The sequence below is a fragment of the Arvicanthis niloticus genome, unplaced genomic scaffold, assembly GCF_011762505.2.
Source record: "Arvicanthis niloticus isolate mArvNil1 unplaced genomic scaffold, mArvNil1.pat.X pat_scaffold_73_arrow_ctg1, whole genome shotgun sequence".
NCBI classification, from domain to species: domain Eukaryota; kingdom Metazoa; phylum Chordata; class Mammalia; order Rodentia; family Muridae; genus Arvicanthis; species Arvicanthis niloticus.
In genome coordinates this window covers 191,874-214,747 of record NW_023046343.1, presented here as the reverse complement: position 1 = coordinate 214,747, position 22,874 = coordinate 191,874, and the positions used below count along the sequence as shown (strand labels likewise).

General features: G+C 46.2%; 1 protein-coding gene and 1 pseudogene across 1 annotated transcript in view; both read right to left on the bottom strand.

The window, feature by feature from the left end:
• Positions 1–13,926: 13,926 nt before the first annotated feature.
• On the bottom strand, positions 13,927–14,358 carry LOC117702388 (coiled-coil domain-containing protein 12 pseudogene; annotated as a pseudogene).
• A 5,165-nt stretch (positions 14,359–19,523) lies between these two features.
• Positions 19,524–22,874, bottom strand: part of LOC117702382 (coiled-coil domain-containing protein 12-like) — a 154,794-nt gene continuing 151,443 nt past the window's right edge. Inside the window, exons 3-4 of the mRNA XM_076706436.1 lie at positions 19,788–19,864; positions 19,524–19,698 (exon numbers count right to left, since the gene is read on the bottom strand). Coding sequence (XP_076562551.1) covers positions 19,616–19,698; positions 19,788–19,864 — 160 coding nt within the window. The 3' untranslated portion in view covers positions 19,524–19,615. The remainder of the gene's footprint in view (positions 19,699–19,787; positions 19,865–22,874) is intronic.

The window sequence follows — 22,874 nt, the reverse complement described above, 5'->3', positions numbered from 1 at the left end:
ATATGGATCAAGCCCTTTGAATCTCCTTTAGACTTTCCTCCCATTATGCATATTTTATCCAGTTGCTAATCACAGTTCTATTTTTTCTTATGTTATCTTCAAAAGTCTCCCTTTTCCGTAGTTTGTAATCCTCTAATTCTTCTTTGTCTGTGATCTTCTGCTGAGGTGGAGGCGGGAGGAGCTCGAGTTCTCTTTCTTTAGCTTCTCTTAGAAGCTGCTCAGCAGTTATCTGTACCTCTGCAGGCGCTTTGTTTTTCACCTTGGCCACTTTAGGAATCTGCTGTTTCCCGGCTGCTGTGGAGGCCGCCATGATTGCAGCGGCGGAAAACGAGCGACCCTGGCCCACACCTGGACTTCAGAAACCGACTTCAAGAAACAGCCTGCACCGCAGAGCCAGCCCACAACAAACTAGATTCCGGAACCTGTTGGGGACCGCACTAGCCCCACGTTGGGTCTGCCAAAATAATGTTGCAGCCCAGGCAAAATGTTGAGGCCAGGGCCGACCCACGTTTGGGTGCCCACTGTATCCCTGCCAAGCTGCTGCTCCGGTCTGTGGGTCAAGGTTCCAACAAGAGCGAGGGTGACAGCAGATTCTACCTAATGTCAGAGATTCGTCTCTGATGATCCCTCTATATTCTCTGATCTCCGTCTATATTCTCTGATCTCTGGCTCTGTCTTCTATAGTCTCCCTAATGTCTTCTATAGTCTCAATTCTGATATGTTCTGTCTCTGCCTTTTATATGTCTTACTTCTAAGCCACGCCTCTAAGTTACACCTTTAATCATGCCCTTAGGTCTTGTCTCTAACTCTGATCTCTATAATCTCACACACCTTTAATCTCAAGGTATCTAAACCAAGATTATCAGAGTGTTCTCAGCTGTTGTAGGCTATTGTAATTCAAATCTCATGTCAGGGTATATGGCTCAAGATGGCTGCAAAGCTGATAGCCGCTTTCTGCTAAAAGTGGGCACCCAACAGGTCCCCCTTTTTAAATTTTTTATTAAAGGGAAGGCTGGGAAAACTTATGGAAACCGTGCCTGTCCTAGGTTGGAGCAAAGGACCCCAGCCTCCCTTTCCCGTCCTTAGATACACAACAGCCATTGGTTGAGCTCCTGTCTTAGGATGGTGAGGCCTCCCTTCTTTTAGGGGCAAGGGTCTCGGTATGCTCTCTTACCCGTCACTGACTATCCGGTTTAGCGTGTAAGTTAGGGGATATACCTCATTAGTCTTGATGACAGAGGTTTTACAATCCCTTGCTTCCAGCCTGTAATAATGGACCTGTGTGGGTTTCATTTGAATAGCATCTCATACAAAAGCCATCAGTTTGTTGAACCTCGTGGACCCAAAAGACAAGAGACTTAACAACGCCTGAATAGTTAGTATGACAGCAACACTCTTTTTAAAGGGCAACATATAACTCCCTCTATCAGAGGAGTAAAAAGTGTAAGCCTCTTCTATTCTGTTTATAAATGTCTTATATCAGAATCTAAACCTATATAAATACAAAACTAATCATAGCTTTGATCTAAAGAAAACTAAGGAAATCCCTGTTCCTGCTCTAGTCAATCTCAAACCCAAAAAACAACTATAGTAACTGTGGTAGTGTGTTTTCTCCTGGGTCTAAACAATCTAAATTCCCACTAAATCTAAAACAATCTAGTTCCCCCACTAAATCATAAGTCAGGGAATCAAGAGTCCAATAGAGCTACCCTGGAGATATGGGTGGTGATGTCTTCTTCAGCACTGATAACTTCCCAAGTCAGGTTTACTCGTTGATCTGTTCCAGTTTGAAGGCAATTGTGAAGCATCTTCATGTTTCCTGTGAAGAAAAAATACGCTTCTCAGGGGGTTTCTCCTCCCTGGATTTGTTATTGTTGTCTATTTGTTTAATCAGTCTCTCTGGCAGCCAACGTGCAGCATCTGCAGTTTGGGAATATATGCAAACAGAACCTCTTCCCCAGATAAGCACTGGGTCTGGCCCATTCCAGGTTCCAGTTAATGGGTCTTTCCAGAGGACTGTTGCAAAATTCTTTTTGGTATCAGGATGCCAGAATCTATCTGCAGCAGATTTTCCTTCAGAATCGAAATTTAAAAAATTTAAAACGAAGAGTGCATGATGAAGGATACTTCTGGGGGATCCCTTGGTAGGGTACCATTCCCCCTTTTTAATTTTTTCAAATTGACATTTAATGGTTTGATGTGCCCTTTCTACCATACCTTGGCCCTGTGGATTATATGGAATACCTGTTTTATGTAGTATTCCCAATCTTTCACAAAATTGGTGGAAACTGGAGCTTGTATAACCTGGGCCATTGTCAGTTTTTATCTGTTTAGGCACACCCATTACAGCGATTGTAGCAAGCATATGAGCAATCACATGCTTGCTTGCTTCTCCAGTTTGTAATGTTGCATAGATGAAACCACTGTATGTGTCTACACATACATGTATATATTTTTGCTTGCCAAATTCATTATAATGAGTAACATCCATTTGCCAGATACTGTTTGGTATCAGTCCCTTTGGATTTACACCCAAATGAGGAACTGGTAAAAGCTTAACACATGATTGACATTGTTTGACAATTTGTCTAGCTTGTTCTCTAGTAATTTTAAACATACCTTTTAAAGTTTTAGAATTAAGGTGATGTAACTCATGAGCCTTTATGGCCTGATCCAAATTAGATGGCAGATCTGATAAAGTCACTGCAGCTATACGAGTAGCTAGTTCTGCCTTGGTATTTCCTTCAGAGAGAGGACCTGGTAGCCCTGGCTAACCTGGAACTCACTCTGTAGACCAGGCTGGCCTTGAACTTAGAAATCCACCAGCCTCTGCCTCCTGAGTGCTGGGATTAAAGGCGTGTGCCACCACCAACTGGCAGATCCAAGTTAGATAATCTCTTCTTCACTTTTTACTAATCCTTTCCCTGGGCGAAAATCCAGGGTTTATCATTTGAGCTGTGATTATTTCATTAGGGCTGCACATAATCAGTCCCAACTGGGATAACAGATCTCTGCCCCAGAGATTAATGGGAAGGCCTGAGATCCCATTTCTGGGATTAATACTGTGTGGGTGGCAGAACTGAGGTCCAGTCCTGCTTTTCCTGGTGTTGCTCGACTGAGTTCAGAAAGGGATTGGTGTTTATTGGTAAGAAACTGACTGCTCCATAAGCCTGTTTTGGCTTGCATCGGTTCAGGGCCTGGAGCTGGCCCCTGTTCCTGTTTCCCTGATTATGGGAAAGGGTATTACCTTGTGCGTCTTGTTTAGACCTACAATCACTAGCCCAATGCCTTCCACGTTTGCAAATTGGGAAGAGCCCAGGCTGTTTTCTGGGCTGTCTCTGGCTTAACTCATTTTTTACTTTGCAATCTCTTGCAAAGTGTCCAAGCTTACCACATTTAAAACATGCCTTTCTTTCTTTACTTGCCAAAAAATCTCTTACTGATCTGACCGTTGGATTTCAGGGCAAAGGCGAGAGGCCTTCCAGAAGGTCAGGGGATCTGACTGTCAGGTTTCAAGAGACTGAGCGCTCCTACTTGGGAGGAGACGTGGAATCCTTCTCCATCTGGGGTCGTGACCAAATGTAGTTAAGTGTTATTTGTGCCACCCGTGGCAGGGGTGAGCTATCTGTGTTTTATGTACCACCCATGAGAGGGGTGAGCTATTTGTGTTGTTTTTTTTATATGTGTGTGTCTTTTCTTGGCAAATCATCTGTGTGTTAGCTGTTAATCTACTGTGTTAAACATCTTGAGTGAAAAATAGGTAACATGATTGCCGGCAGAGAGAGAAATGAAGCCGCCGGTTCAAGAATACAGCTGCAGAAAGGCGGGCAGGTCCTTTAATAAGGGGCAGCTACCTCGGTTCCTGCTCGAGGTTCATGTTCCTACAGCCTGCCTACCGCATGTAGGTTATGCGGGTATATATATAGTTATATATATATATATATATATATATATATATATATATATATAGGCTTCAGTTTTGATAGATTTTCTAGCCATTACTGTTTGAGACAATTTCATTATTTATATGAGATTTTCATTAAGATTTGGTTCAAAGATGAGAGTTCTGACAAGATAAAATTGAAGAAGTGGTGAAGACTTGTGCTCTTATGTTAGACATAAAAATGTTTACTTTATTGTTCTTGTTGTAATCAGAAATAACTCTTTAAAAGGTTTTTATAGAACTATGACCAAAGTTTCTATTTTGTTAAAAGTTAAATTCAAATATGTGTCAAATGTAACTCAAGTTGCCTTTTAAAAATTGTTAATAACTGTGTGAACCTTCAACATCTTAATAATCCTTGCTGTGAAATGCTACAGATAAGGCTATTCATTCTGATTTGGTTTCTTTCTTAGAGCTTCAGAGGTGAGCTCACATTACACCTGTGGACAAGGTACTGTTTGCAGACTGAATTAGGTTATGGTCTCTAGTGTGATGTGAACAGCAGTCATGCAGCCTCACAAATGCATCAGTCTACACAGAGTTCAAAGCAATAAATAAGGTAAAAAAAGCCTTGCTTTCACAAGACCTTTGCAGGTTCTGGTCTTCAGATTGGGGACCCCGTCAATTGATCAGGCTGTGGTCAGCAGCAGGTCAATTTGGACCAGATGTGACTGAGACCTTCATGTGACAGAAGGTAAGGGACACCCAAAGGCCCATGCCAGATCCCACTGATAGATCTTGAGAGAGAGGGTTACATGAGACCCCACTAATTTTGATCAGGACACATGAGGTTAAGCAGAGATCAGATAAGTTACCCACAGCCTTTCTAGACTAGCTCATAGAGACATTCTGTCAGTGTAGACAAGGCTCCAGAGGCTACAGAGACTACAAGATAAGTCATTGAAAGATTTAGGAAGTATACTACATATTAAAATTATTGATGGTAATAACAAGTGAGAGAAGATTTAAAAGAAAGGAATAGAGAAGAGGAATAGAGAAGGTTTACTATAAGTCTAGAAGACAAGAGTAGAGAAGAATAGAAATAAGTTGCTGTGAGTCCAGAGGAATCGAGAGGAATAGAGGAGACTAGAGAGAGGTGAAGAAAGAGAAAGGTGACAGGAAAGAATTCACAGAAAGCAGAAAAAAGGGACTCCAATCAAAGAGAGATAAAACTCTTTGAAAAAGACCAGTGTGCGCATTGCAAGTAAAGGAGCCAACTTCAGGGTCCAAGAGGGCCCTAAAAAATAGAAGCCAGGGCCAGAAAATCCCAGGCCTCAAAAAACACCCCAAGTGGCGAAGATAACAGCTCTGTGTGAAGACAGCTATTGAGATAGACGGGGCAGCTTGGAGCCACCCAACTTTTGATAGACACAGGGGCTTCCTCCAGGCCAATGGGTCAAAACATATTCATGGACTACCAGAAAATGGTGGACTAAGAGATGGGCTGGGTATCCCATTCATTTATGGTCATCCTAGGCTGCTCCTATACCCTGTATGGTTGAGGGGATACTCCCTAGGATGGACATCCAGATACAACACTTCCTGGGCTGCAACTAGCTGACAAGAATTCAACAGATAGAAGACTGACTTCAGCCAGGAGCCAAGGTAACGTGCTTTACAGACGGGAGCAGTTTTCTCCATGTTGGTCAGAGACAAGCCAGCACTACTGTGGTGGACACATGCCATCTGGACTGACTCCCCACCCCTGAGATCATCGGTGCAGAGAACAACCTTGGAACTTGGGGCTGACAAGAAAGCCAACATCTGCATGGACAACAGGTATGCTTTTGCCACAACCCATGTCTGCAGGACTATATACCAAGAAAGGAAACCCTGATGAAACCAGGAACTGTGAGTATTCGTTGTCCAGGACACCAAAAAGGGAGGAGACTCAGTGGCCTGAGGCAATAACTGGACAAATCAAGTGTCTTGATATGGGAGCCTGTTCCAGTTGTGGGCCTAAGAGATGGCCTCACTTAAAGCACAGAATAAGCGAAAGAACTCAGATTGCTAGCCATCCTGCCAGATACTATGTAGAGAAAAAGAGATAATAGTGTACACAAGAAGGGAGAACTATACTCCCCAGAAAGCAAAGGATTTACCAGACTAAATACACAGATGGACTCTTAAGATATGAGTGCAACCAAGCAGCCAAGAGACTTAAAGCGTATAAGGGACCTTAGATTTTGAGCCAGAGAAATAATAAGACTTAGAGTAAATAAGAAATACCTAGGAAAAAAACAGCCTAGAATAGGGACCTTCCCGAGGTTTCAAGTGCCCTAGGTAATTAGATCAGAGAGCAGTTTTATATTGTCTCCAAAGCTCAGGACAGGTAGAGAGAATATACAGGACCCTAAAATTAAACTACCCTTGGGAACTGGCGCTGGCTAGAGTGTCCCTTGTCCTTGTTCCATACCCAGAATGTCCCTTTTGTGTGAGAAATGATTTTTCAGGATGCTAAGAGACTTTCTGGTGCTGCTACCCACCCGACCTCCTTGAAATCCACCAACACGTGCCTGAACATCCGGATGCCAGAGCAACCTCCTGCTGTTTAGCTCAAGGTCGTCTGCTATTCTACAAGGCCAAAGAGCAGGCCCTGACTCCTGAGACATCCCACCCTAGAGGCACGGGGGCAATGCTGCCTTAGAGGATGGGGCTTAGTGTGTATACACCCAAGGTTAAATGACAGCTTGTGATTACAAGATTGAAGTTGAAATGTGAATCTAGAGTTATATAGATTTGTTCCTTTTGCAATTTCTCTTTATTATATATGTGATTTTATGTGTATGTAGACAGCTATGTGCCACAAAATGTGTAAAAGTCAGAGGACAACTTTGAAAGTGTGTTTCAAAGAAAAGGAAATGTTTTGAGACCCCTAGTCAATAGAATAGAGCCCAAGAAGCCCTGCTAACAGATACTTAGTTCCTAAGATTGATAAATCATGATGTGTGCTTGCAGTCAAAGATTATTGTGTACTTGTCCAGCTAGATCCCGCAGGTACTCTTCAACTGAGTTTGAGATACACTCTAGACGCTTCTACAGAGAGCCTATTTTCCTTGACTCTAGCTGTTACATTGAGACTAAGAATGGCTACAGGTATAGAGACAGGTGCTGCTAAGAGGACTAGACTTGCTGTTTCTTAAAGCAGTCTGTTGCTCTAAGAGAAGAATGTTAAGGTTAGACTAGAGACAGAAAGATAGAGAGGAACAGCAGAACTGTTTTGAAAATTGGTTCAACAAGTCTCCTTGGTTGACAACCCTGTTATCCTCCCTTGCTGGACCTCTTGTGATTTTACTTTTGCTTTTAACCATAGGCCCTTGCATTTTAAATAGATTAGTAACTTTTGTTAGAGACAGAATAAGTGCTGTTCAATTTTTAGTACTGCGACATCAATATTGGACTTTAGGTCAAGAAAATGACAATTATGATGATACTGAAATCTAAGTTTTTATGATCAAAAACCTGTCATTAGAGAAAATGGGGAAATGAAGAATGAAAAATTATAAAAATCATTTTTATAGAACATATATATATATATATATATATATATATATATATATATATATGCCCTTTAAGTTTTTTTAGGGACATGGAAAATTTTCTCTGAAACAAGCCAGGCCAGTTCCAGGAACTGGCTGTAAGGAGTGAAAGTCATTCAGGTGGTAAAAACACAATGACAGGGCTGTGGCTTTACAGCTGGAGCTAGTGAGAATACAAGGTAGGGCAGTGACTTGGTGAAACCACATTTTTGAGAAAAATGAGTGTGCAGTGATTTTCACATGACTCTAGATTATTTGGGCTAGATTCTCTGGAATGTTCCACTGTTCTTGGTTACCCCTCCCTTGGTCTTACAAAATTTGGTCTTTTCAAAATTTGTAAAACAACCAATCATGTGTAACCACGCGAAAATGCAACCATTCATGTGTAAGAGCACGAAAATGCCATCCTCCTCCCACCCCATGCTATAAAAGACCCTTTAACCCACCACTCTAGGCCAAAACCCTGCTCTTGGAGCTAAAGAGCTTGTCGTTTTGACCGCCGGCTCCTCCCCTAATAAACCTCTGCTGATTGCATCCAGGTATGGTTACTTGTGATTTTTGGGTGGCCACAATGTCCTAAGACTTGAGGAAGGGTCTCCGGAGTTTGGAGCTCTTCAAAAACACAGAGCTCTTGCATAGAAACAGATTCCCTAGAACTAGATGGGATCAGTAGGATAGGGGATGGAGAGGGGTGTGACTCAGCCATAGCCTAGACAGAGCGTGTTTAACCTGCAGAGAGAGGCCACCCCCTACCCCCTGCATCTCTAAGGGAATTTTACCATGAGGACTGAAGACATCTCCAATCCAGTCTCAAAGTTCTGATCCCCCATCTCAGGGGTCTCCTCTCTGCCCCCTTCCTTGCGTCTATTTCCTGGACAGAGTTATGGACTATATTGGTCCCAACCCAGCAGCCTAGAGTGAACTTCCTACCCAACCCCCCACCCCCAATGAAAACCAAACCTTGCCTATAAGATGCAGGTTCTACCTTCTAGAACTAACCCTGGTTGGTCTCTTAGGCTGGCTGCCGAGTGGCCATGACCTTTTTCCTCTACTTCCTGGCAAACAACTACTACTGGATTCTGGTGGAGGGGCTGTACTTGCACAGCCTCATCTTCATGGCCTGTTTCTCAGAGAAGCAGTACCTGTGGGGCTTCACCATCTTTGGCTGGGGTACGGAGCCCAGTGTGGTGGGTAGGGTGAAAGTGGACTCCCACAGGGCATGTCCTGTCTCAGTTTTATAGCCGGCTGGGCCGCCCATCCTGCTGTGACTGACTGTTACAGCTCTAAGGAATTCCACTTGACTATAGGCAGGGTTCACAAGGTGCTGTTGACTTGGCCTGGCATTTCAGCTCTCTTAGGGTGATAATTCCTGGGGATGCAATGAGGTAAAACATGGGACGGTAGTGGGATCTAAAGTCACCAGTTAGCCTGGGGTTGGGGGTATAGTCTGGAGCTTATAGTGTTTGTGCGTGTATGCCTGTGCACATACAGGCACAGGACAACTCTGTGGAGTCAGTCCTTCCACCTTTGCGTGGGTTCCAGGACTCCAGCACAGGTTGTCTGGGGTGCGCAGCAAGGACTGACTTTTACCCCTGAGCCACCTCTCCAGCCCTTGCCACACTTGAATCTGTAATGTACCTATGTAGTTGGATGTCTGTGGACTATGACACTCTCATCTCAGTCCTGGTTCTTATGTCTTCCATCAGTCTTGCTCAGCAGTCAACCCTACTGATCCTTCCAAAAGATGTCAGTATATTAGCCACTTCTCTCTCCCACATCCCTGGGCGAGCCTCAAGCTGGCCTGTAGCTGGATGATCTGAACTCCTGATCCCCCTGCCTCCCTGGACTGCTGGTGTTACAGGTTATCTACAGCCACATGAAGATCTGAAACTGTCATCTGAGAGATTTTATTTACTTTTTGGGTGTCCTAACTTCTGTGTGCACACGCACTTTACTGCATGACCTAAGTCCTCGGCACTGTCTGCCAAAGCTGGGCCACTGTATGGAAGGAACACAACATACAGGGACCAGCATACTGAATGAGTTAGGGGGAGAGGAAGCCCTAAAATGAACTGTCAGGAGCCAACTTAGGAGAAGCTAAAAACTAACAGGTGACATTCCTGAGATGGGTCCACTTTGGATCCTAATTTATGACACAACTAGGGTAGGCAAGGCCCATCAGAAATTCATTTTAGGAAAGATTTCTGCTATTAATATGCTTTTTTGTTCTTATTAAATATATGTAAAAATCACTATGTGTTAACCCAAACTTTTGAGCCGATCTCTGCAGAACAATGGAGATGTACTATGTTGTGATGCTATATAGACAAATACAGGATGTTTTTCAGGACAGGGTGTCTCTGTGTCGTCCTGGCTGTCCTGGAATTCACTCTGTAAGCCAGGCTGTCCTCAAACTTAGAAATCTGCCTGCTTCTGCTTCCCAAGTGCTGGGATTAAAGGCATGAGCCACCACTGCCCGGTGATTTCTTAATTCTTAATGATGATCCTGGAAGATTTCCTAAATAATGCCAGTATTTTTAAGCTTTTTTATACTGGGATTACTATTAGGTCCTCCTCCTCTCTCTCTCTCTCTTTCTTTCTCTCTCTATCTTTTTAAATTTATTTAATGTATGCCAGTACATCTTCACTGTCTTAAGAAATACCAGAAGAGGCCATTGGATCCCATTACAGATGGTTGTGAGCCACCATGTGGTTGCTGCTGGGAATTGAACTCAGGACCTCTGGAAGAGCAGTCAGTGCTCTCAACTGCCAAGCCATCTCTCCAGCCCCTCTTAGGTCTTCACTGATGTCAAAATCGCAAGGAGAACTCTGCCAGTCTTTAGTGTCATGAGTTAGTTGCTTCTGAGATAGCAAGCAGGCACCTACTACTCAGAGCACATTCCAAGAGGTTGTAAAACCATTAACCAAAGGTCATAAAAAGGGAACTACAATTTACTATAGGCACAAGGACAGAAGATAAAATATTGACTGGGTTTTTCTATACAAAGCTTCACTATTAACTTACTGTTTTTAACTCTCTATGACCCTGTAGAGCTGTGACAGATAATGTCTGGCCAGATAATTACTCCTAATGTCTATGCATGTAAACGTTCTCTGTTGTAAACTTATTTATGTGTAAACTTGTGATGAACTTTTTATACCATATGATCATGTATTCTGAAAGATGGCTATGTGCTGAGGACGACCAGAAGAGTCAGAACTGAGCTGAGGAGAACTTTTGTAGACAAAATGGAACACAAGAAGAACTTAGAAGTAAAGGCATACCATTGGGAGCAATGGTATTAAGAGTAAGGACATCACTGTGACATCAGAGCAGGAGGAGGGAGTAGGACCAGAATGCAGAGTGGAATAACTCATAAACTATAAGGCAACTTAAAAAACTAAGAGAGCAATATGCAGCATGCTAAGGGAAGGAGGAGAACAGAGGAAGCTCCAGAGAGAGCAGAAAGAGCAGGCAGGCTTCTACTGCCCATGGGACAGAACAGGCCTTTTCTTAATAGCAAGGCAGGCGTAGTCATATTAAAGAGAACAAAGCTTTCTTCTCTTACAGATTTGGGTTTAATTCAGTTAGCAATAAAAGGGCAGAAGCTTTTTCCTTCTCTGTGCAATAGAGACTGAAGCTCGTTTTTCATCCAGAATGAGTGAGTTCTTTCTGCACTGGTGCTTAGTCTTTTGCTCCAAATGCATGTTAGTATGGATGTGTGTGTGGTTCCATATGTAATTGTGAGAACATATGCAAACTGGGCCTCACTGGTTAGAATGGAAATGTATAAGTGTGCATGCATGAATCTGTGAATTTATATGAGCTTATGAATATGAATTTATATGAGCTTATTCCATCTTTGATTATGTAAAAGTTTTTCCTCCTGCTAGCTTGACTCTCTTCCCCTGGTTCAATAGGAGTTTACTGCTCCAACCTTCCCCCTAGCCTGACCAGCAAGAGGCATCTAGACAAAGGGTGTCATGGCCCAAGATGCCTCACGTTTGGGGGCCAAAATGTCAGTGACCACACTATCAATATTGGAACCCACACTACCGAAAGCCTTGGGGCCTAAATTGTTAGAGCCCACACTGCCCCAAGCTGCTCCAGTCCACATGGGTCGGGGTTCAGCTAGAGAGAGAGAGAGAGAGAGAGAGAGAGAGAGAGAGAGAGAGAAAGAGAGAGAGAACAGATGCAAGGAATGGAGACCAGACAGAGTGTGATTCAATCCTGTTTATCCTTCAGTCTCTCTTCTTAGTCCAAGTCCCAAGTCTTGAGTTTCTAGTCCCTAGTGCCTCCAAGTTCCAGTCTCAAGTCTCATGTGCATATTCCAAGTGCCCAATTCTCTATAGCTTTCTTCTGTCTGCCTATTGCCATTTATATGTCTCCCTTCTAAGTCTCTCCCTCAAGTCATGCCCTTAGCCCTTATCTCTAAACCTGACCTCTAAGTCCCACCCTTAAGTAACACATCTTTAAGTCTCACACACCCAAGGGAAGATCCTGGGTATCTAAAACCAGATGTTATCAGAATGTGCTCAGCAATGTAGGCTATTGTAATCCAGTCTCTTGTCTGGGTATATGGCTAAAGATGGCTGCAAGGATGATATCTGCAGGCTCCCCACAAAAGGGGAAAAGCTCTAACAATTAATCCTTTACTTAATAGCCTGCTGTTTTACATTGAGGTGTTGAATGCCAGAGACTGCAGTTTCTGGCCTCCAAGGTAGGTCAGCTACAGTAGCAAAGTGACTTAGACTTAGATAGGTAAATGCTTTATTATTATGTAGAGTGAAAAATTATAAAGGCCATTTTATGAAATATGTGTAGATTTCTTTGCCCTTAGACCTGGGCAGAAAAATGCAGGTCCCATTTTTCTGAATGTAAGATTTTCACTACCCCAGGACACATTCCAGGTGGAGGACATTATTCCCTGAATCAAGCCTCAGGCAGTAGGCCCAGCTATGGGTGGGAGAGGCCCAAGGCAGGAAGGCATTCCTGACCACAGAAAAAAGATGCAAGCCACCTAGGTGGGGCTATAGCAGGAAGAAGTGAAGATCGTTAATCTGAAGTAGTTGGTAAATGAGAAGGTGGGACACAGTGACATGGTTATTAACCTTTCAGGGTGGGTTTCTCTGGAATGTTTCGCTACTCTTATGTTATGTATCCTTGGCAACTCCTCACCCCGTCCCCCGTCCCCTGGTTTGTGGTTTTTCACTTTCAAACCCTCCATGGACTGGATGTTGGGGTGGAACCCCACTCCTGCGCAAGTGCATGGTGACACTGCTGGCTGCCATGTTTCTTCCCTAATAAACCTCTGCTGATTGCATCCAGGTATGGTTTCTTGTGATCTTTGGGTGGTTGTGATTTCCTGAGACTTGAGGAAGGGTCTCCTGAGTATTGGGGTCTTCAATTATTACACAACAACCCTAAATATCTCCTAAGACCAAGTCTCACCCCCTTCGAAGTTCCTCTCACTCTGCTGCTTCAAGAAGAACCAGAACAGGAAAGAAGTCTGCAGGGGCTGACCCTGCAAACTGCAGGTGTAATCTTCCCAGAGAGGAGCTCCAGATGGCTATACCTACATCAGCTTCATGCTTCCAGGCTGTCATCTAGAGAATCAACACAGAGGCTCACAGCTTAGTCCAGGCTCCAAGATCACAGCTAAACCCTAGCATACCATAGCCTGATCTCTAGTAGAACTGACCCATAGTTCTGACTGGGAGAGGAAAGAGATGCATGGCTGGTAGCAGTGCAGGATCGGGGAGAGCAGTGTGATAGCCTCTAATCTGCCATGTTCTTTGTGAAGTTCTTCAGAGTGCAGCCTCCTCACTCTCATACTGGAAGGGGTCCAGAGGACCATGTGGGACTCTCTCCTTCCTTGGCACAAACTACTGCAAGGCCTTGGGAGGGGTCTTAAGAGGACAATCCCAGTCTCTATATCTGTGGTCTAAGGGTTCCGAGGCGACCACTGCTGAGTCTGACTAGAGACTAGGAGCAGAAGGTCAACCTTGGCGCTGCCCACCCCTCTAGGCTCACCTAGGCTGGCCCTAACCAGGAGTAAGAACAGTAAGTAAAACTTCTGCATCCCAAGTCCAACCCCCGAGCACCAAAAAAACTGAAAGCGACACAACTCTACTAAATGCAGCTTTATTTTCAGAACTTACAAAGCTCTGTTTACATACATATGTACAGATCACAGCTTTGACCCACTCGGGGTAGTGGAAACCCCTGGGAGATGAACTGTCACAACCAACAGAAGTTGAGACTCAGTGGGCTGGCTCAGTTCTCAAGACCCAGAAGTGCTGGCCAGCCTAACCCCATCCCTGTCTGAGACTACCTTCCCACAGGATGTGTGTGTGCTGAAGAGATGAAACACAGAAAGCATCTCAGTCGGAGTCACAGGCCTCTTGTTGGATGGTGGCGTGCACTGGAGAGGCCAGGCTGTCCTAATGGCCTTTCAGCCTTTCGTGGATCAGCTCTGTGATGGCACTCTGGGTCCGATTCTCCAGCTTTTCCAGCTTCTTGGCCACATCTCTCTTGAGATCCCAATCCAGTTTCCGAGGTGCTAGGTTGGCCAGGTCTACTTCCTCAATGACAGGCTCTGGCTTGGCATCCTCCAGCTGCTTCTTCACCTTCTCCTCCACTGCAACTGGTTTGGCCTGGGGGACCTGCCACCTCTTCAGGTCTCTATCCTCTGGGACATAGTTCCAAAACCTGGGTTCCTTGTGCTCCTCCTCTTCTTCTCTGAGCCTCTTGCGCTGTGGCCTCCCATCTCCCCTGTCCTTGCACCCAGTTTTCTCCAGGAGGGCCTTCAGCCATTCTTTCAGCATCAGTGCCTCTTCTTCAAGTTGGCACATACCAGCAGGAGCAGCCGCCATCTTTTCACAGGCCCCCCTCCTTTTCTGCTCTGGCCTCACACAGACTCAGTCAGAAAGTGTTGGACTTACAAGATCTAAAACCAGGATACACGCTCCCCCAGAAACTCTCACAGACGGGATTCACTGCAATAACCTGAGGTTGGATGATAATAATAACCCAGTGCACTGGAGTCCTCTGCATACAGGCTAGAAGAACCAAGAAGAACCTCAAGTTGAAGGTAAGAGCAGTTTTTATACTGTTTAAGGGGTGGACTAGAGAAACAGTGACTAGGCACAATATGATTGGTGGAACAATGTGACTTTTAAACTGATTGGTCTTTGGGGAATGAGGTGGCAAGGACCACCCTTGTCTGTAAATGTTGAGGATTGGTTCCTCCTGAGGAATGTGTCTACCTGCCTAGGGCCTTCCCCACCTGCAGTTGTGGTCTGAGAATGTTAATCCCTGTTTCCTCTGAATGTTAATCCAGCAGGGTAATCCAGCAGGTGTCCTTGGACTAAGGAATGTGCTCCTCCCAGGATGTGTCCTGGGGCAGTTAATTTTTAAGTGGAACCAAATTCCTAGAAAAGCAAGTGAATCAGACCTTAGAGGAAGGGAATAGAGGGAGTGGATTGCTCTGGTTTTGCCTAACCTGCACACTCCTTTCCTGATTGCCTTCTTGGAATACTTAGCCATCCTTATGCACTTGTGCCAATTCTTCAAGAGCAAATGCCTTGAGAAACTTTCCCTGAGCCTGATGAGGTGGTGCACGTTTGTAATTCCAGCACTTCAGAGGCTGAGGCATCATGAAAATTATGGGGTCGGGTTCAGTGTGGTTACATAGGATAACCTCTTCTTAAAGCCCCACTACCAGACAAACACTCAGAAACCTGCCTTGGTCACTCTCAATCCCATCTCACTCTCAGGTCATCCTCTCCCTGCTCTACAGACAGCAGCAGCCAGTGGCACCTCGAACTCTCCTGATGAGTGGTTGCTCTTAAGCCTCGCTGTCCACTCTCTGGCTGGACTCCAGACCTGCTGAGTTGGAGACCTGGCTGCATGGCTTCTTCCTATGAACTCAAGAAGGATCACTCATCCCTTTCTGGAGCTGCAACATAATCAGAGTCAGGCTGCCTTCCCTGCCTAGGATCCTGCAAACAGCAACCAGGGCCAAATAAGCACCACAGTATAGAAAGAGTTTGACCAGCACGGGGCAGCGGTGGTGAATGCCTTTAATCCCAACACTTGGGAGACAGAGGCAGGTGGATGGATCTCTGAGTTCGAGTCCAGCCTGGTCTACATAGCGACTTCCAGGACAGTCAGGGATACCTAGGGTGGGCTCAATAGAGGGAGACCCAGCCAGAGTGAAGGCCTAAAAGAGATGGATCAGGCAGGGGAAAGTCAGCAGGCTCAGGTGATCCTTACCATCCTGTACCCAGGAAAATGCTGTCTGCTCACCAGAGCACTCACAACCAGACATGACCATGCACCTCTCTCTCTCCTCTCTCTCTCTCTCTCTCCATGTGTGTGTGTGTGTGTGTGTGTGTGTGTGTGTGTGTGTGTGTGTGTGTCTGTGTGTCTGTGTGTGTTTGTGTGTGTGTGTGTGTGTGTGTGTGTGTAAGGAGTGCAGAGGTATTGGAAAAATTGTTAAAAAGTATATGTGTTGCACATTAAAGATGGCAGGCAAAGCACAGCGTTCTAGTGGATTTAGATGGCTTGAGGCTGGCTGGGAACTTTGATGAGGGTGCTTGTGCCTAACAGGGTGGGCTGGGCCAACTTCCTTTTTTAAAAAGATAGCCAAGCCATGCCTAGAATGGTGAAAAACCTCTCTGAAACACAGAGCTCTTACATAGAACCAGATTCCCTAGAACTAGATGGGATCAGTAGGATAGGGGATGGAGAGGGGTGTGACTCAGCCATAGCCTAGACAGAGGGTGTTTGACCTTCAAAGGGAGGCCACCCCCTCCCCCTGCAACCCTAAGGGAACTTTGCCATAAGGACTGAAGACATCTCCAATCCAGTCTCAAAGTTCTGATGCCCCATCTCAGGGGTCTCTTCTCTGCCCCCTTCCTTGAGTCTATTTCCTGGACAGAGTTATGGACTACATTTGTCCCAACCCAGCAGCCTAGAGTGAACTTCCTGCCCCCCCAACCCCCCACCCCCAATGAAAACCAAACCTTGCCTATAAGATGCAGGTTCTACCTTTTGGAACTAACCCTGGTTGGTCTCTTAGGCTGGCTGCCTAGTGGTCGTGACCTTTTTCCTCTACTTCCTGGCAAACAACTACTACTGGATTCTGGTGGAGGGGCTGTACTTGCACAGCCTCATCTTCATGGTCTTTTTCTCAGAAAAGCAGTACCTGTGTGCCTTCACCATCTTTGCTTGGGTGGGGAGCCCAGTGTGGTGGGTAGGGTGAAAGTGGACCAGAGTCAGGCACTCCCATGGGGCATGTCCTGTCTCTCAGTTTTGTAGCAGGCTGGAGGTTAGCCCATCCTGCTGTGTCTGACTCTGTTCCAGCTCTAAGGAACTCCACTTGACTATGGGCAGGGTTCACCTGTGCTGTTGACTTGGCCCAGCCTTTCAGCTCTCTTAGGGTGATAATTCCTGGGGATGTGATGAGGTTTACTTGGGACATGAGTAGGATCTAAAGTTACCCGTTAGCCTGGGGTTGGGGGTATAGTCTGGAGGGTAGAGTGTCTGTGCGTGTACACATGTGCACGTGTACTCGCACACACAGAAGTCAGAGGACAACTCTGTGGAGTACGTTCTTCCACTTCTGCGTGGGTTCCAGGACTCCAGCACAGGATGTCTGGGCTGCCCAGCAAGGACTGACTTTTACCCCTGAGCCGTCTCTCTAGCCTTTGTCACGCTTGAATCTGTAATGTGCCTTTATATTTGGATGTCTGTGGACTATGACACTCTCATCTCATTCCTGGGTCTTATGTCTTCCATATCAGTCTTGTTCAGCAGTCAACCTTACTGATCTTTCCAAAAGATGCCAGTATATTAGCCATGTCTCTCTCCCACATCCCTGGGCAAGCCTGGCTTGCTGCCTTTCTTTCAGTAATGGATGACGTGCCTGGCTTAGATCACTCTCATCCCCCTAGCCTCCTTACACTGTTGAAGCTTGTGGAAGCCCTGATATATTAATGGCCAGCTAAGTGACAGTGAGTGTGGTGAATGGGGCCGGAGGTGAATGCAGGTGCCACCATGGAAAGGTGAAGCCGGGGGTTGGTGGAAGACACACAAAGGGACACGTATCCCTAATGGTTTTAAGTGTGTGTGTGTGTGTGTGTGTGTGTGTGTGTGTGTGTGTGTGCATGAGCTATTGTGATCCTATGAAATTCCTGGCCTGGCACCTGGCCTACAAGTGTAACAGTCCACCAGAACACTAAGGGGCAGAGGAAACACACACTACTGGCCAAAGTGGTCTCACTGTCTGCCACCACACTGTGCCAACCTTCCTGATCCCCAAACGCAGCACATCAGTGTAGCTGAAAACACATGTCTAAGTCTCCATTGCAACGAGTTTACTCCAGCTGTCTCTGCTACTTTTTGCCAATCCTGTGCTCACCAGAGATCTGCTAGTCCCTTATTTTCAACCTGGTGTTAGGCTGTTCTCTTTTGAGAGCATCTGTCTATAGCACAGGCTGGCCTCAAATTCCTGCCTCAATCTAAGAGACCTGGACTTACAGGTGTGTAACCCCACTCTGAGCTGATTTTCAGGGTTTCTGATCAGCTCTTACATCTAATTCTTGTTGTGTAAAGAGGGATAGCACTGTTTATTCCTCTGAGAATAAAACAGACACTTATTTTGGGGCTATTGGTTCAGCTTCCATGGCTGTAAATTCCCCTTGGCTTATATCCATTTGGAACTGCAGTTCCAGGGCATCTGATGTCCTCTTCTGGTCTCCTTGGGCACCAGGCAGAGATACAGTTACAAACATACACTCAGGCAAAACACATGAAATGCCTCTAAACCTTCCCTTCCCTACATCTCCTCTCTCTTCTCCCTTCTCTTGCCTGCCCCAACCCCAACAACCACCTTCTTTCTACTTCCTGAGACAAGGTTCTATGGCCCAGGCTAGCCTCAAGCTGGCCTGTAGCTGGATGATCTGAACCCCTGATCCCCCTGCCTCCCTCGACTGCTGGTATTCCAGGTTATCTGCAGCCACAAGGAGATTCAAAACTGTCATCTGAATGATTATATTTACTTTGTTTGGGTGTCCTAACTTCTGTGTGCACATGCACTGTACTGCATGACCTAAGTCCTTGGCACTGTCTGCCAAAGCTGGGCCACCATATGGAAGGAACACAACACACATGGACCAGCACACTTCATGAGTTAGGGTGAGAGGAAGCCCTAAAATAAACTGTCAGGAGCCAACTTGGGAGAAGCTAGAAACTAGCAGGTGACATTCCCGAGATGGGTCCACTTTGGATTCTAATTTATGACAGAACTAGGGTAGGCAAGGCCCATCAGAAATTGATTTTTAGGAAAGATTCCTGCTGTTGATATGTTTCCTGTTATTAAATATATGTAACTATCAATAGGTATTAACCCTACTTAATGAGGAGATCTCTGGAGAACAATGAAGATGTACTGTCTTGTGATGCTATATAGACAATTTTTTTTCATTTTCTTTTTTAAGTTTTTTGAGACAGGGTTTCTCTGTGTAGTCCTGGCCATCCTGGAACTCACTCTGTAGACCAGTCTGGCCTTGAACTCAGAAATCCACCTGCCTTTGCCTCCCAAGTGCTGGGATTAAAGGCGTGGGCCACCACCGCCCCACAAATAGATGATTTCTTAATTCTTAATAATGATCCTGGAAGAATTCCTAAAATAATGTCAGTGGTTACTAAACTCTTCTATACTGGGACTACTATTAGGTTCTCTCTCTCTCTCTCTCTCTCTCTCTCTCTCTCTCTCTCTCTCTCTCTCTCTCTTTAAATTTATTTAATGTATCTGAGTACACATTCACTGTCTTAAGAAATACCAGAAGAGGGCATTGGATCCCATTACAGATGGCTGTGAGCCACCATGTGGTTGTTGCTGGGAACTGAACTCAGAACCTCTGGAAGAGCAGTCAGTCAACCCTGAGTCATCTCTCCAGCCCCTTTTAGGTCTTCTCTGATGTCAAAACTGCAAGAACTCTGCCTGTCTTTAGAAAAATAGAAGCGACATGACTCTATTAAAGAAAGCTTTATTTATAGAAGTTAAAAAGCACAATTTACATCAGAGGAGATGTCTGTGCTGAAGAGATGAAATAGGAAAACATGTCAGTCAGAGTCACAGGCCTCTGTTTCAATGTTGGCAGCCACTGCAGAGGCCAGGCTGTCCTCCTGGCCTTTCAGCCGTTCACCTGGATGGAGAGAGAGCAGAGAAGTGGAAAAGGTCTGTGCTGAAGTCACTGCTCCAAGGGCAGGCCCCCACTGGCCAGAATGCACTTACAGATCATCTCTGCAATGGCACTCTGGGTCTGCTTCTCTAGCTTCTCCAGCTTCTTAGCCACATCTCTCTTGAGATCCCTACATCAGGAGAGAGGGGAAATGCAGAAGCTAAGGGTTAGCATGGTGTGGCCCTGGGATCTTCCTGCAGGGCTTTGATATTTATCCTGCCTGAGATGCTGCTCTGGGGAGAACATGATGCTACCTTCTCTGCTCTTCTGGACCCTATCATCCATCAGCCTTCCTAACTCCACCGAGGTAACTGAGAGAAGGGGACGCCTACCACACACTCAGTCAAGGTAGAAGACTGAAACAGAATGGTGGCTGGCTCCGTGGGATCCCCCTTCTATGTCCCCTGAGTCAGCATCAGAGAGGAACTTGTGGTAGCCAACTGTCAGCCCTATTCCCCCTCTGGCCACGGCCTCCCACCCCCACTCCTGGGGCTTCCAGAACTCCTAAAATCAGCCTGAGTTCTCTAGTTCTGCAGTTCCTTCAGCATACACTTCATGGCTGTTTCATCAAATTAAAGCACTGTGGTAGGTGCTGTCACCCACCCCACAGATCTACAGGCACCAAGAGACGTGCCTACAGCACCTTCCGTCACCCATATTCTCAGCTCACTCAGAGGGGCTTCCAGGCTTGAAGGGATTGGGTTCCATACTTCACAGTGAAAACAGAGGCCTAAGCCCTATCTGCTTGCCCATCCGTCTCTTCACTGTGGTATCCTGAGCACACAGGGGTGCACTGCTAAGTCGGAGACCCCAGAGTAGGTGAGTTTTCGCCCCTACAAAGAGGCTCGAAAGGATGCCTGCTCTTTCATCCCTTGGGCCCCTCGCCCATGTCTCATGCCTTACTTAATTAGCCCTCATCCCTGACTCTCTTGGGCAGAGCTATGCCTGCAGTGCTTGTCCCTATTCCCTATCTGTCCCTTGGCTGTCCTCCCAGCCGAGGCCTCTGACATGCACCAAACACCATCACCTCCCCAAAGGGCTTGTGCCAGCCTTCATGGACAACACTCACCAGTCAGGTTTCCGAAGTGCCAGGGAAGAGGAGGGACACCACTCAGCAGCAACCCTGGAAGACATCTGGTCTCCTAGGTTGAAGGCAGACCCCAGGGCCCAGAAAGGGACAGAGCAGGCTATAGCTGGAGTGGACAAGGCCCGGGCCTCAGACTTCCAGATACAAAATGGGAGGAGCCTGTGTCCATGGGAGCTATGGCACTAAAAGGGAAGGTCCTAGGGATGGCCTCTAGGTCTGGCATGGCTGGAGTCTGGGTGCCTTATCTTCCCTTTCATCCCACCTCAGACTCATGACAGGCACCTCCTGCCTCCAGTAAGTCCCTAGGTCTCTCTCTGAGTGTCCCCTTCTGGGGACGCATGCCTGAAACAGAACAACGTGGACAGCCTTCAGATCTGTCACCAGGGATGTGTTTCTCTGACATTCCTTTCTTCTGCCAAACTTAAGTTCTGGTAGCCTCCTGGTAGAGGCCTAGGGCCAGTTTCTCATCACCCTCCCACCCTGTGGGGTGCCCATGCCACCCTCCACTACTCCATGGGGCAGGAAGAGGAGTAGCAACGAACAATAGGGCAACTTCTGAATTTTTGATGAGGTATTTACTCATTCATTACTTGCACAATGGAAAGTTGGTATCAAGAATTAAAAACTAAGATTCTTGGATAAGCATGGTGGCACTTGGGAGGCAGAGGCAGGTAGATGTCTGTGAGCTTAAGGCCAGCCTGGTCTAGAAAGTAAGCTCCACAGTGAGACCCTGTTTCAAAACCAAACGAAGCCAGATCCTTCAGGACCAAGGATAAATCTGCTCCTGTGACTAGGAGGTTCCCTCTTCACCCTACATCTGTCACCCTCAGTCAAAGGAGTGGGGAATCTGGACAAGGCTCTCTCTGGCCTTTGTGTTGCTGCTGGTTGTCCCCTGAGGCTCTATGGTTAGCTTCTCTCTGGGGTCTTTCATTCTGCCCCTCTCCCCAGCAATACAGGACTCACCATCTTGCCTTGCTGCCCAAGGATCTCAGGTCACTTCTACTCCTCATGCCCTGAGGACCTGTGGCCCACTCCAGGTTGGAGGTACAAGGGGCCTCCTCCCTGCCCTCCTGACCCTTTTATGTATGCTCCCTGAGAAGGTGTGTGAATGCCCCAGACGGCTCTCTCTGACTTGGTACCTCTTCTCTGAGGGTGACTGGAAGGAACATGGGGGAAAAGAGGTCCATGTACCTGCAACTGGTTTGGCCTGGGGGACCCGACACCTCTTCATGTCTTCATCCTCTGGGACATAGTTCTGAAGCCTGAGTTCCCTGTGAGAGCAGAGCACAAGCACAGCTCAGTGCAGGAGTGGGATGGGATGCCTGCTTCCCATGTGCAAGTTCCATGTTTCCTCCTCCTGTCTGGAGGTGGCCAAGTAAAGGGAAGCACAGAACTGAACCATCCCCCCATCTCTCTCTTTCTCTCTCTCTCTCTCTCTCTCTCTCTCTCTCTCTCTCTCTCTCTCACACACACACACACACACACACACACACACATACACACGTTCCTCAGAAACTGGGCCATTGTTACTGAGGACACTAGCATCTACTGGGTTGTCTCCATTTGACAGTAATGGGAACTGAGGGTATGCCATTTTCATGAGGTCACACAGTAGAGATTGTACATCTGAGAACAAGGCTAAGCCAGAGCTCCTGGGTTGCATAATGCCTCAATGACAAAGCCCTCCATACCAGCTCTCCTAACCCAGCCAAACCTCCTCAGAACCTTTAAGTCTTACAGACAGTGTATGTCACACAGTCCATCACTTTCAGTGGAAAGGGTCTGTATATACTGGGCCAATTGATATGAAGATGAGAGAGAGAGGGAGAGAGAGAGAGAGAGAGAGAGAGAGAGAGAGAGAGAGAGAGAGATTGAGATACAGAGAGACAGAGAAGAGTGACAGAGAGAGACACTCTCTGTGTTCAAAAGTGCAGGTGGGGGGCTTTATATTACATACAAAGGTTCCAGAAGGTGGCTTCTGGGCCTGAGGCTATAGTTGATTTGACCAACACAAAGGAGACACAAGAGGCTGATCTGTTTGACACCTGATGGG